Here is a 13,346-nt window from a genome sequence, read left to right as displayed (position 1 = left end):
AATAATTTGCTTAACCAAACTGACTGCTTTACTCAGACATGTTAATAGGTACTCAGTTTCCAAATCAGATGTTGTAACTAGACTGGTCACTGTAATTCACTCACCGTACTCTTTGGCTCCTAATCTATGTCATGTGGTGGTTTTTTTCTGGATTATTTGGTTTGTTTCTAATCCAGAATCAGCTAGGTACAGAGACTAAATTAGCCATTTTCAAGAAGGTTGTTCAAACTTCTGCACAAAAATGTCAAAGGGATCCTGCTTTCTGCACAGATTTCAGTAATTTTTTTTCACTTCTGCAGATGTTTGTCGACAGTGAATACACAAGGCATCCCCTAAAATATTAACATTTTTAATTTCCAGAGTACTGTGGGTCTTTGCATATTATTTGTCCAGCTACACCACCTACTGAAAGACAAGTGAAAAAATACAGGTGAAAAATAAGTGTAGGTTCATACTTTAAGGTCTTACTGTTTTGGAGGTGTAATCTACTTCTAATCAAATATGTAGAGAAGATACCTGCTGACTTGCAAAATAACTACCTACTGTTTAACTGAAAATGGAAAGCCTTTTTCTTCACACAAGCCTTAGGGAAAAGCTCTTGTTTGTGTATGCCAAGCAGCAGATCGGTACACCACTTGTGTCTGGAGAAACATTTATTAACAGTAGGGTTACATGCTCAGTTACAATGTGAGCCTGCAAAGACTTTGATATGGTAGAAATGCAGATGAAAAAAATCAGCGGTACTTTGGACCATGAGGAAAACAAAAAATTCATCTAAATGCATTGCTAATAGAACTTCGTAGTTGTCTGGTTCATGAGTAGTGTGTAGAGATGATCTGAGAGTACAGTGATGCGTGTGCTAAAGCTGGGACCCCCACACTGTGCCAGCCTGCCAATGTGGCATTTGTTCCTTGCTGGAGGGTCAGGCTCAGCTCACAGGGCAGATATTCTGAGGGCAACCTCCTGCTTCTTCCCATGAAAGTCCCTATCTTTAGTGTGACCACAGGCAAGCAGGACATGCATCTTCTTACATCTCATACAAAAACACGGAACACTAACAGATCCCTTTCTGCTCATTTCTAATCATGTGATGTGGTTGGTGCCAGAAGTTGGATACCAGATTTGGTGGGCCAATGATCTGTTTGTTCTGCTGCACAGTTCCTGTATTCCTGTTTAACACTGCTCTTTTTGTTTTATTTCCTCCGTGTCTGTCTCCTGTGCAGCCTGGTAGAGCTGGAGAAGGAAGTCAACAATATAAAGACCGGATTGAAAGCTGTTGAAGCTGTAAGTATCTGAAGGTTTCCAAAGTTCCATATGTAAAGTATCACAGTCAGAATCAGGGGCACTATATATTTTATGATAAGAGAAAGTGGGCTTTCTTTTTCAGTTCCATTCCATTCCACAATGCATTAACCAAGAAAAAATAAATAAAAGCTTCTCATGTGGAGCTCCTGCTGATGATCTTAGCAGACTTAAGCCTAATGAAAAGCTTATTTGATCTCAGCCTGGAGAGTAAAAGGACAGTTTGACAAACGGCATGCTCTGGAAGGAAAAATAAAATTCTTTCTCGTTCTTTCTGGGGGATGGATGACTGCTGAGCAAGTGTTTCACATGTCTCTTGGAGTCCTAGTAAACAGGTAGTGCGCTGTATTATACAATCCTGATATATCCCTTGCACTCCTTGGGAAAGTACACTAGATAAAGATGAGAGAATGGAGCTGTCAAGCAAAGCTGCAATGTACCTGCTCAGTAAAATTAATGAAAACCTTCTAACTGGACTTAACTTACTTGTGTTTAATCTGTACTTGGTGCAGAGAATCTCATCTCAGTAGAGAACAGTACAAATGATGTATAGATGCAGTTGTTTGTATTGAACTGTAGGAGTTAAAGCTGAGGCATGGGTCTGAATGCTCCCTGGAGTCACAAAGTCATGTATCATCTGTGATTTCTCTGTCTGGAAGACTTTATTAGTTAGAATGTTCATTTTGTTCCTGGGGAAAGGCTCCTGAGGCAGGAGAGCACAGTTCAAGAGCACCCTACTTGGTGGCAAGAGCTAGGAACTCCCACATCTGCTTCTTGTTTATGCCATGGATACATGTGTGGCTTTGAGCAGTCTCAAGTGTTTGCCTCCCCTCTGTGAAGGTATATAAGGCATCTTCCATATGTCCTAGCCACAGTGTAACAATGCCATCCCAGAGGAATGTTCTATTTTTTAGCAAGTGTCCATCGCTGCCTTTGCCTTTCATTCTGCAGCTTCTTCTGTGGAACTACTGGCAAGGGGACTAGTTGCAGGGAATCTTATTGTGTGGTTTCTGTGAAATGATTACCTATCTACAAGAAACTAAACCAGGGCTCTCCAGTCCTTCAGATCTGATATAAGACAGGCAGTGATGACTTAATTTTCCTTCCGCCTGGCCTGAGTTTGGTTTGAATCCTGGGGGCAGTGAAAAAGTTCTGTGGCCTACCAGCCAGGCTGTTTGACTGTCTCCAACAGTTCATTACCTAATTAGCCAGTGAGCCTCCTGGGAAAAAACAAATCTTCCAAACGTTGATTGTTGGGATAAGGGAGAAAGCAGCAATAGGAAGAGATATTGCTGCATTCACTAGAAGCCATGTTTGGGAATTAAAAGTACCTGTAAAGTGAAAGCTGACATAAAGTTCATGACTTGAAGAGAGGCCCAGTTTTGGCTGAGGCAGGCAAGCCCCCCTGTTGAAATGTGAGTACCTACTTCTGTTTTACTTTCTGTGATTGGGTTATTTGTCCTCTGCCTTTACAGCCAATTTTTCTTCTCCTTCCTATAGAGGGGTTCAGTGGGCAACCTTTCTTCCCATTCAATCACTATCTTCCCCCCTTACTGTTCTTGCCATGATATTTATCATCTGGGGTTGCCAGCACCTCCCAGTCTGCTTGCTCAGTTTGTGGTTTTCTGGCATGTAAAAAGCAGCACTACAGCAACAATAGAAGATTGCTGTCAGGTGGAGGGGGGAGGAGGGAAAGGTGCGATTCTTGATTCCTGTCCAGTGTGTTCTCACCACAGCCTTGGCTCCAGTGACTGAGAAGTTTCTTCAAGGCCCCATAAGAATAAAAAGCTAAAAATAGTTTCACAGTCAGATGTTCTTAAAGGTATTATTAACCTTTTGCTTTCCTGGATTTGCAGCTTTTTAGTAAAAATAAGATTCATTCCTTTGTTAAGACATTCACATAGCTATTACCTTGTGTAAAATGCTCTCAAAAAGACAGCTAAGTAATTTTTGGTCCTCTCCAAATTTGGCATTGAATTGTATCAGTGGAATCCTTCTCTCATACAACAAGGAGATTATGACCAATGCTTTGAGAACACCCTGCCATGTTGAATCATTTCATACATCTGGAGAGGCGGTAGCCCAGACCACCAAGGGCAGTACTAGCATCTATTGTCACACTATTATGACTAATATAGACCATTTCTAGAAGGTACAGAAGGGGTTCTTGTTTGCTGACATCACTCTTGGGCTGATTACATAATCATGCTGGTTACTTCCGTGGGCATTTTTGATTTGGAGGAATTACTCTGCAGGGAAGGACTGAATTTGAAATTGAGGATTAGACTACCTAGTCTTAATTTTGCTCTGAAAAACGTTGCTCTCTCATAGCAGTCCCAAATGCTATAGATCTCAACAGTGTGTGTAAGATAGAAGAACTACTATACGTACCTACTCAGGGAGTGGAGGGCTGGGGAGAATGGTGAGGAGTGGATAGAGCAACTTTGAGCTACAGTTAGCCTTTGTGTAATCCTCAGAAGCATGTGAGATGTCATTTCCTGTATTTGTAAGATCCAGTTCAGAGGGATTGTAGCATAGAGACAATACGCTGCAAAGTGGTGTAATAGAGTAGTGCTCTTGGGACAGACTCTGATGATGTAGTAGAAAAAACAGTGGAAAAGAGGATGCAATATAAATCAGGAGAGGCAGCACTTCTTTAATGTGGATTGTTCTCTAGACACCTACTCATTGTTTTTCCTGCTGCTTTTCTACCTTGTGGTATTTTCTTGTGGTGGTTACATTCTCTTTCCAACTCATGTCAGAAGACTAGAGATAGCCCATCTAATTTTAGATTGTCAGTGACTGGAGTCATTCTTTGCATTCATCAATAACACGGAGCGAATCCCAAGGTGTTTCTCAGCATAAATTCTTATGAAACCACTCATTTGGTTCTGTGAACCAGGCTTTTGATGGCCAGTAACACAGAGCACCAAACATACATGTAGCTGAAGTTGCAGCCAGCACAAAAATATTTTTTCCAAAGGGAACAGAGGGTCAGATCATAACTTGACCTGTTGTTTCATGCTGATTTCCCTACAGGGAAAGCAAGGCTTTATCATTCCCACTGATTATTCAGCTGAGAATAAAATAGCAGACTGCCATTTCATTGTCCCCATGAGACCATTGGCTGCACACAAACCAAGCACAGACATGGGAGAGTGCCAGTCTTACTAGAATTTAGTCATTTTCAGAAGCTTTGTAGCTTTTTCAGTGCCACAAATGCGGTGCGTAGAGTATGGGAAGGGATAATATCAGTAATTTTGGCTTAATATTAAGAACTTGAGCCAGAAATAATTATTTATTTATATATATATATTTTAGTAGCAGATAAACAAAGTTTAGTTTCCTGTGGCTCCATTTTATAAATCCATGACTTTTGTGACATCCAAGCAAATGCTTACTGGTTAAGCACGGTGCTGACAAATGTTGTTTTCCAGCTTGTTCTTCCATTATGGAACCAATTTTGGCATCTTTTTTGCTGCTCAGACAGTGCTTTTCAGAGAACTAAAGAGGAGGTCCAGAGCTAGGAAGCACAATCTATAGATTAGGCACACATGTGTACACTTCTGAAGAATACAGACTTTTGAGCCACCATGCAAAGAAAAGATGGAGAGAAACTCACGATTAAAATTTTCCAGCTCTCCTACATTCCTTATTATTTGTCATTCTGCACAGAATTTGTCATTCTGAGCAGAGAAAAATAAAACACAAAACAAAATTAAAAAAAGAGAAACAACATCTGCAGTATTTCAAGTAATTGATACTGAAATTACTTTAGAAATTCAACACATTGGTGGCTTTTGTGGGAGTGGTGGTTACTCTAGGATATAGGAAACCATAACTGAGGCTTTCCTTCTTCCCACGTTAGGCTTCTGTCTCATGTTGCAAGGTCAGAACCATGCATTTAGTGAGAAATGGGTTTCTGAGTTAGAATTTTGAATTAGTGCATGAGGTTTGGAAGCAGAGCGTGCTCTGTACTGAGTGAAATATGTGGGCTTCCCCATTCCCTTATTTCTTAGTGAGAAATCTTTGATGATTGCCTGTCTGTATATTTTACTTCTTCTCTTTCAGGAGCTGGATTATCAGAAGAGACGCATACGGGAATCAGGGGACAGGTTTGTTCCCGTCATGAGTGATTTCATCACTGTTGCCAGTTTCAGCTTCTCAGAGTTGGAAGACCTCCTCAATGATGCTAGAGACAAGGTATGAATACCTTTTGAAGCATTGATTAGGACAAAAGCATGCATCAAAGTGAAAGCAGGAATTTTAGATACTGGGAATGGAGTAAAAATGATAATAGACACTGAAGGTGTTTTAGGCTGAAGTTTCTATCTTTTTCTAATCTGATCCGTAGCAATTTACACCACTTTTTAGGATTAAGAGAACATTCAGTGCTCTTACTCACTTGTTGCTAATCTACCTTAACAGATAATGTTATCCGTGTGTGTTATGGAACTGTGATGGTGATGTCAGTGCTGTTATGTTGAAGGGACTGCCTTTTAACCAATCTCTCAAAAGAGGTCCTCTGGTAATCAGTGATAGTGACCTCCACCCCACCCTGCTCATTCAGCTGGGACCATTTGCACTTCATTTCTTTCTTTTAAATGTGCACCTTTGGGTAGTTAGATAACCCTGAATACTTGATCTTTTCTGCTTATGCTTCTCTGTCACTGCTTGTATTTCATTGCAAGGACAGCGATCCCAAACATTCATGGTTTGTCAGTCCTTTTTGAATCCTTTTCACAGAGCCAGCACCATGTGTGTGTTACTCTTCACGTGCTGCTGTGATCATTTTGTACTTCTACTGTCTGCACCTCCATTACCAGATTTGCACAGCTAAGGAGGTGCTTGTTCTCTGCTGATGATTGGAGTCTGGCACTAACCCCTCTGTCTCTCAGTTGAATGAGGAAGAATTTATAGGAAAAGATTATAAGCATATGAAAATGTTTAGAGAAGAGCAAGTTCTAAAGTAAACGGTATGTAATGGCAAATCTACCCTTGTTGGCTGGCATGTTGAAAGTGCTTGGCTTCATGAAGCAAATGTGTTATTTCTTTTGGATTGAGTTGTTTCCACTCCTGGTGTCAGTCCTTGCAGGGATACATAAGCAGTGTTAAGGGACCTGTTGCATTATTAATGAAACCTGTGCCTTTGCATTGCTAGGCCTTAGATTTTGAAGGTTAGACAAAATACAGGCCAAGGATGTGGATATTAAGACTTTTTATTCATCTGATCACTCTGCAGAAATGTCATTTGGGAATTGCAGAGCATTTCCTTTCTGTAGAGATAATCTTGGTAATATTGACTTGCAGCTGCTAACAACAGGAGCTACAGGGTCTCAGCTAGAGCTAGCTATTCTGGCAAATGCCGTTGGGCAGTAGTTATTACTTCACTTTGAAGAAAAAGCTGGGCAATATAACACTTGCTAGTGTTGTGACAAAATTTTGTGGAGAATAATATGTCTCATTTTCTCATTATTATCTTTTTGCTTGAGAATGTTCAAACCTCTTCCAACATAGTAATGTTCACACTGTACTTGCTTTATAATCACAAAACCAGTATTTTACATTCCACACCTTCACTGAGAAAAACCCATGTTTCTATGCTTTGGAGGCTTCTATTTTATGGTTGGGTACATTTTCAACTTCATTACAGTTAGGTGCACATTTTTAGAAGTGAATGACTCTCTCTCCTTGGCTTCTGGTTTGATGTTACAGATAGATGTGATCCTTTTCTTTGACACACTGAGGCTTAAAGCCCAATGTATTTTATTTATGAGGTCAGTTGTGGGATAAAAACCAGCAAATGCTACACATCATACAGCAGTTCTGCTTTCCTTGATCAGACACTTGCAGAAAAACTGTGTTCTTTTGCTTTAAAAATAACCAGAAAGTCTCCCTGCAGATGGACCAATATGTCTGGAACTTGTTGCACACTTTTTTAGCCATAGGCAACATAAAGCCCTCAATAAGAGGAGATGCTTTACTTTAATGACTATAACATGCTTAGGAAATGTTTCTCTACCTTCTCCTCACTGTATTTGAATGCATGCCTTTCCAACTTCTGCTCAACCTATGACTTTGGCTCTTACGCTGGCAATAAGCTGCTTTTGGACTCCTGAAAGGGAACTGTCTGTCCTTACCAATGCTGAGCTATTTCTCATGTTAGCCTCATATTATTTTCCCCCTCCCTTCTTCCTCTTTTTCCTCTGTTTCTTTAAAAATGAAAAAAAAAAAAAAAAAAAAAAACCAGAAAATTTTCAACAAACCAGATGTGCTTTGCAAAGCCTGTAACATCTTCCATTCTCAGTGGTCTCTCTGCGTTTGTTGAATCACAAACTTTTTTCTTTTTCTTTTTTTCCTTTTTTCTTTCTTTTTCTTTTTTCTTTTTTTCTTTCTTTACCATGGAAACCTGCTGTAAGTAGCCAATTAAAGGAAAAGAGAGACTAAGACATCTGATTATCCTCTTCTTTTTTCATTTCTCAAAGCAAAGCAAATAATAGAAAGAAAAAAGTAGTGGGAAAGGGAGGGCTTTTAAAAACATCTAAAGGGGCCCAGGAAGAATTTGTCTGGTTCACAGATTTATTAATAATAATGAAGTCCTAGTTTTAACAGCTGGAGTTGGATATCTTTCTAAAAATAGATGTGGCTAATTGATTGCCATGAGTTAATCGGAGCCATGTTTCCTCAGCTGGCATTTAAAACAATACAAATTATCTTTTCAAACCTGGGAAGCTTTTTATTTTTGGAATATTGAGTACAGGCAAAAATTATTTCAGTATTGAAGTTTTAGAAACACTCCATTACAAGGTGTGGTACTGACCTTCTCTATGGAGGATATTTATCACAATTCCACTCAATGCTTTTCTTTCTTCCTTTCTTCCTTTCTTCCTTTCGCCTTCTTTCTTAAACAGGATTATTTACTGCTAGTGGTCATGACGAAGAAGGGCTATTTTAAACTTAAAGGGCCAGATTGTCAGATGCAGACATGCATGTTTGCAGCAGAACCTTTGTAACTATACTTATCTTCATGCAGTAAACAGATGGCGTAGTTAAGAAGTGATTGAAAACTTAGACCGACTTTTTAAATGGGCTCCCTAACACAGCTGGTTCTTGTTCTTTTTGTGTTTTTCTCACTTTCAGTACCACTTTATAAAGGAATATATAGATCAGATCAAGGGATAATGTTTTCTGCCATTTCCCATAAACTGGAAGTTGTGGGCAGAAGAAAGTGAAATTCAGCCCTGGAATCTTTCACCAGTTTTTACATGTTTTAGCAGACAAAAAGCTGACTTTTTCATTTCAGGAAAAAAAAAAAAAAAAAAAAAAAGCTTGATTTTAATTTTTTTTTATTATTATTTTTTTGTGAAAATTGTTCTCTTAGTTTCCTGTGAGTAAGCAAAGAAAGTGTCCAAGGGGAGTAACAGTGTCCTCCTGTTGTGTGAATTTTATTTTCTTACTTGAATGTAGTGACATTTGCCCTACATGAAACTTTACAGTATCCTTGAATGCTGACAGATATGGACATAACTATTGCTTTAAAACTCTTCTACTTTGTGTGAGGTTTATAACCGACCCATTTGTGAAGTGTTTTGGATCCTCCTAGAAAAACTGTCAGCTTAGTGAGTTAGTATCATTCCTACGTAGTTGGTAGTCATGTCATAGCTGCATGACTCCAAAGGGGGCTGGGGTTTCATTTTGAAAATCAAGCCTAAGCTGCTTTACAGAGGCACAAGGGAGGTTTCAGTTCAGGCAGGGCTGATGAGGAGGGTAGGAAAAGTGTCCATCTCCAGATTTTCTCATGACATCTACTGTGAGGCAGAGTGTTTATATTTATCATGGGAGAGACTCGAGTTCAGAATCTGCACGTGTATTTAATAAGTTTAGCACGTGTGGTAACTGTTTTGAAGAGCGGCAAGGCAGTGGAAGCCAAAATCCATTTAAGAAAATAGCCATTAATGGCAGAATGTCATGAAAATAACAAAATACTGTACTTCGAGTGCCAGTTACTGTGCACTTCAGTCATTCATTTTTAGAGACTGGTGTTTTCTGTCAGCCTCTGAGGCCGGTGGATAAGGAAGAGGTTGGGTCGGAGACTGAGAAAGTCAGGGCAGGGTGTGTGTATGGGCAGGCACTACAGCCTGCCGTCAGAAACAACCACTTGATAAATAAATTGTGTAGCTTCTGTGTGTAGAACTGCAGATGTTTCAGGGCGAGATGAAATCTAGCATATCAGAAGTGTCTATAGCACTTCCAGAGTCACCGTTGAACCCCTGGGAGAATCCTTTTAGAGATGTAAAGTTGCAAAGAGAGCTGGGTACAGTCCTGCCTGAGATTAGTGGTTCTCCTTCTATTAACTGATCTGCATCTGCCCCAGACAGAGAGCAGAATTTTATCTGAACTGCCTTGATACAGGATTGGAGTCTTTGCAACAGCAAACTCAGGATTACTTGTCTGGAGAAGACGGTTCATATTGCATGATATAATTCGTTTTTGCACTGGCTTCTTCACTGATAGTGGATGGCACAGACAGCAGGAAATTTTTATTGTAGCTGTTTTTCCTCCTCCTCACAGAACCCCATTCCTGCCATTTCCCGAGCTCTTCTGCCACTGTTTAACATTTCGTTGGCAAGCAGAACCAAGAGTGTGCACACTGCTGTCCCGCTTTCTCTCTCCTTGATGAAATAGCTTTTTAAAATAAACAACTGTCTAAACGATTTGCTTTGGCAAAGGGATGAATTCAGTGGAAAGTTTGGCAGAGGAAGCAGAGCTGGCACTGATCTTATGGACCTGTTATGTCATGGAGCTTGGGGGCCCTAATGGTGTGGAAATGAATTTTTTAATGAAAAAAAGATATACCATCCTTTATTACATTGGAAAACCCACTGAAACAGTTTTCCATCTTGCTTTTGCATGTCGTCTGTCCCCAAATGACTTATGGAATAAGCAAGTTTCAAACTCTGTTCCGTGATATTACAGCACGTCACAAAATTCTGGGAATTGTAGAATCATAGAATGGCATATGTTGGAAAGGACCTTAAAGATCATCAAGCTCCAGCCCCCTGCCATGGGTAGGGTTGCCACCCACCAGCTCAGGTGGCCCGGGGCCCCATTCTGTCTGGCCTTGAATGCCTTCAGAGATGGGGCAAGTGTTGTGTGTGCATGAGGACTGAGCTACCAATTTTGCAGACTATGTAGTGTTATACAGGGAGGCAATTTGCACTTGGAGCAGCTGAGTGACTCGTGCAGGGTCACACAAACCTTGTGGCAGATAGCAGAAAAGAGTACTGAGGCTCAGAACTGCTAAGGCTGCTCTGTGCTGCTCTGCCTGGAGCACCGTGAGCCAGGAGGGCAGCTGTTAGACACTGTGCAGCAGATTGCCCCTCATTCCTGCACTGGTACTTTGACAGACCACACGTGATGGCAGAAACATTAGGAGGAATAAAAGCGTAGGTGTCTGTTGTAGACACTTTATATTTATGAGTGTCTCTGGAGGGCTCCCAGGATGCTTGGTCCTTCCAGCACATCAATACTTTTCCTCCTTTATGTGGCAGTGAGGACACAATGTCAAAAGCCCCTCTGCCAGTGTGGCAAGAATTAGCTGGTGCTGGCAGTTGGGTGGCAGGCTATGTGCAGAACATCTGCGGAAGACACCACCCTCTAATGAAGACTTCCATATACATAGGATCCAAGGTCCTCAGGCAAGGACCCCCTCCTCAGCCTCCTAACTTAAAAGACTAGAAAACCCTTGTGGGGCTAGTAAGCCTTCCTCCTAGCTGCTAACTCCAATCATTGCTATTAATTTATCCCTTTTTTTCAGTTTTCACAGGGATTAACCACAAGTTAAGTGAGAAGAGATTCCAGATTGCACACCTACTGTGACTTCTGTGTGCTCAGGCAGCTGTGCCAGTATATTTAAGTAAACATATATTGAAAGAAATAGAGAGGGAGACAGAGGAGTAGGTGTGTACACATGTATATATTTGTCTTCAGAGGTTTCAGAGAACAGAGTTAAACAGAGAAGTAGTCTGTTGCTATTTCCATGCTCTGAAAAATCCTTCCATGACTTGCTGCTGCTGTAGTGCTTCCTTCAACTCCTGCCATGTTTGGTAGCTCAAAGCAACTTGCATTCCTTCCAATGCTTTTTTTTTTTTTTTTTTTTCCCCAGATACTTTGAGTTTCTTTGTTTGTTTCTGGCTGAGAACACAGCCTTTATAAAGAAAAAAAAAAGTTATTGCTTCAAACTGCTTTGTGGGCCTGGCAGTGAAAGCAGAGGAGGGGAGATGCTGGATGTCTCAGGCTGTGCCAGAAGGAAGCTGCTTTCCTTGGAGATTTGTTCCCCCTGCAGCTAACTGGGAGACATTGTTTGTGCTTTACCTGGTACAGAGCCAGAGGGTTTCATAAGTCCTGCTTCCAAATTCATTTTGTGCTTGGGATCTGAGCCTGGACTGTTCTTATTCTTTTCTATTCTGCAAGAGCACCTAAGGAAAGGGAAGCTGGGCTGTGATCATATGAACTGAATAGACACACAAGATGATTGGAAATCAGTCCATTGCTTGGGAGAGGCTGGTTTTGTTTTGGTGAGCAGGGGTGTCTGTGAGGATGCTCTGTTTTTCAGTGGTGGTGCATGAAGGTGCTAGGGGAGCTGCACATCAGGGCAGCATTAGAATCAGGAGTGTATCGCTGGTTCTGTGTATGAGAGAGAGTGGCTGGACAGTGATGCAGTTTTGGGATGTGTATGGCTATATAAGAGTTAGTGGATATGGGCATACGTGCTGTATGCAGACTATCTATACATGCAGTTGAGTACATTTGGTGAGTACAGGGGCATGTCTGTGAGTATGAGGGAGCAAAGAAGAGAGTACAAGTACTGCAAGACTTGTGTCCAGGAGCCAGGGGTTACTGCAAATTTACCATATCCAGAACAGGACAGTCCTGCGACTGAAGTCCTGCCAGTTGGCTCCCTCCATGTGTCCTGCAGCCTCAACATTCCTCTATTAAAATAAAAGCCATTTGTGATGTATTCACTCTCTTTTAAGTCTGCCCTGGAGCCCTGGCTGCTTTCCTTACCCCTCTCTCATGCCATGTCTGTCCATAGTCTCCTCTCTCCTAGGCAACACTGACTCAGGACTCCAGAGTGATGGATGACATAGCAAAAGGCTCCTGAGAGGATGGGCTACAACATTATTATACAAAACCTCTAAATCCAGCCCTTTTAGAAGTGAAGTTGAGGAGGAAAGAGGAAGAGAAGGTGGAAGGGCTAGCTCAGCTAGGATGAGCTAGAATTACTTGTTTGGTAGTTGTTCCCCAGCTAGCTCATTGCCTTTCATGCCCCTGCTGACCCACAGCTGCAGCTGAAATGTGGCCAGGCGGTCTCTCTCTGAAACAGCTCCATCAGCCTCAGGCAATGAATACTTTTTTTTAAATGTGAGTGGATAGATAGCACTCCCCAGCACCACTGTCCTGTGTTGCCCAAAGAATAACCAGTAGAGCAGATTCTCCAGGACACAGGCACCTGCCATAATAGAGGAACTTTGGTTACTGCATGGGGAGGCAGTTTCTTCTCTGCACGTGAATGCTCAGAGGGTATTGAATTACATGTGTAGTTACGCATAAGCTTTCCTCACTGTCTTCAACAGACTGTCTGCCTAATTGTTGCTTTTGTGTTTTCTGCCCCTTTGACAGTACGCCAAGGCACTGAAGCATTTTGGAGAGAATGAGGGCAAGATGCAGCCAGATGAATTTTTTGGCATCTTTGACACTTTCTTACAGTCATTTGCAGAGGCAAAGCAAGATTTGGAGAATATGAGGAAGAAAAAGGAAGAAGAGGAGCGCAGGGCACGCATGGAAGCCATGGTGAGAACTTGGGCAAAAGAGGGCATTTTACTTCATCATCTGTTCGTTTCTCAAGAGAGAAACATTGACAGAGGCAGTTCAAGCACTGATGTCCTGTCACTGTTTTATGTCCTTTCCTTTTATGTCACTGTTTTATGTCCTTTCCTTGGCCACCTCTTTGTCATCTTTCTCTTCACAAATGATGGCATTTT

At 41.3% G+C, this 13,346-nt stretch overlaps 1 protein-coding gene across 15 annotated transcripts in view; it reads left to right on the top strand.

The window, feature by feature from the left end:
• Positions 1-13,346, top strand: part of DAAM2 (dishevelled associated activator of morphogenesis 2) — a 207,324-nt gene that overhangs the window by 186,253 nt on the left and 7,725 nt on the right. For all 15 annotated transcript variants that reach the window (XM_040697627.2, XM_040697625.2, XM_046938818.1 and 12 more), the window contains 3 exons: positions 1,224-1,284; positions 5,374-5,505; positions 12,985-13,155. In XM_040697627.2, coding sequence (XP_040553561.1) covers positions 1,224-1,284; positions 5,374-5,505; positions 12,985-13,155 — 364 coding nt within the window. The remainder of the gene's footprint in view (positions 1-1,223; positions 1,285-5,373; positions 5,506-12,984; positions 13,156-13,346) is intronic.

The sequence above is a fragment of the Gallus gallus genome, chromosome 3 (assembly GCF_016699485.2).
Source record: "Gallus gallus isolate bGalGal1 chromosome 3, bGalGal1.mat.broiler.GRCg7b, whole genome shotgun sequence".
Lineage (NCBI taxonomy): Eukaryota > Metazoa > Chordata > Aves > Galliformes > Phasianidae > Gallus > Gallus gallus.
The sequence above is the reverse complement of the archived record's forward strand: the minus strand, read 5'-3'. Positions and strand labels throughout refer to the sequence as shown.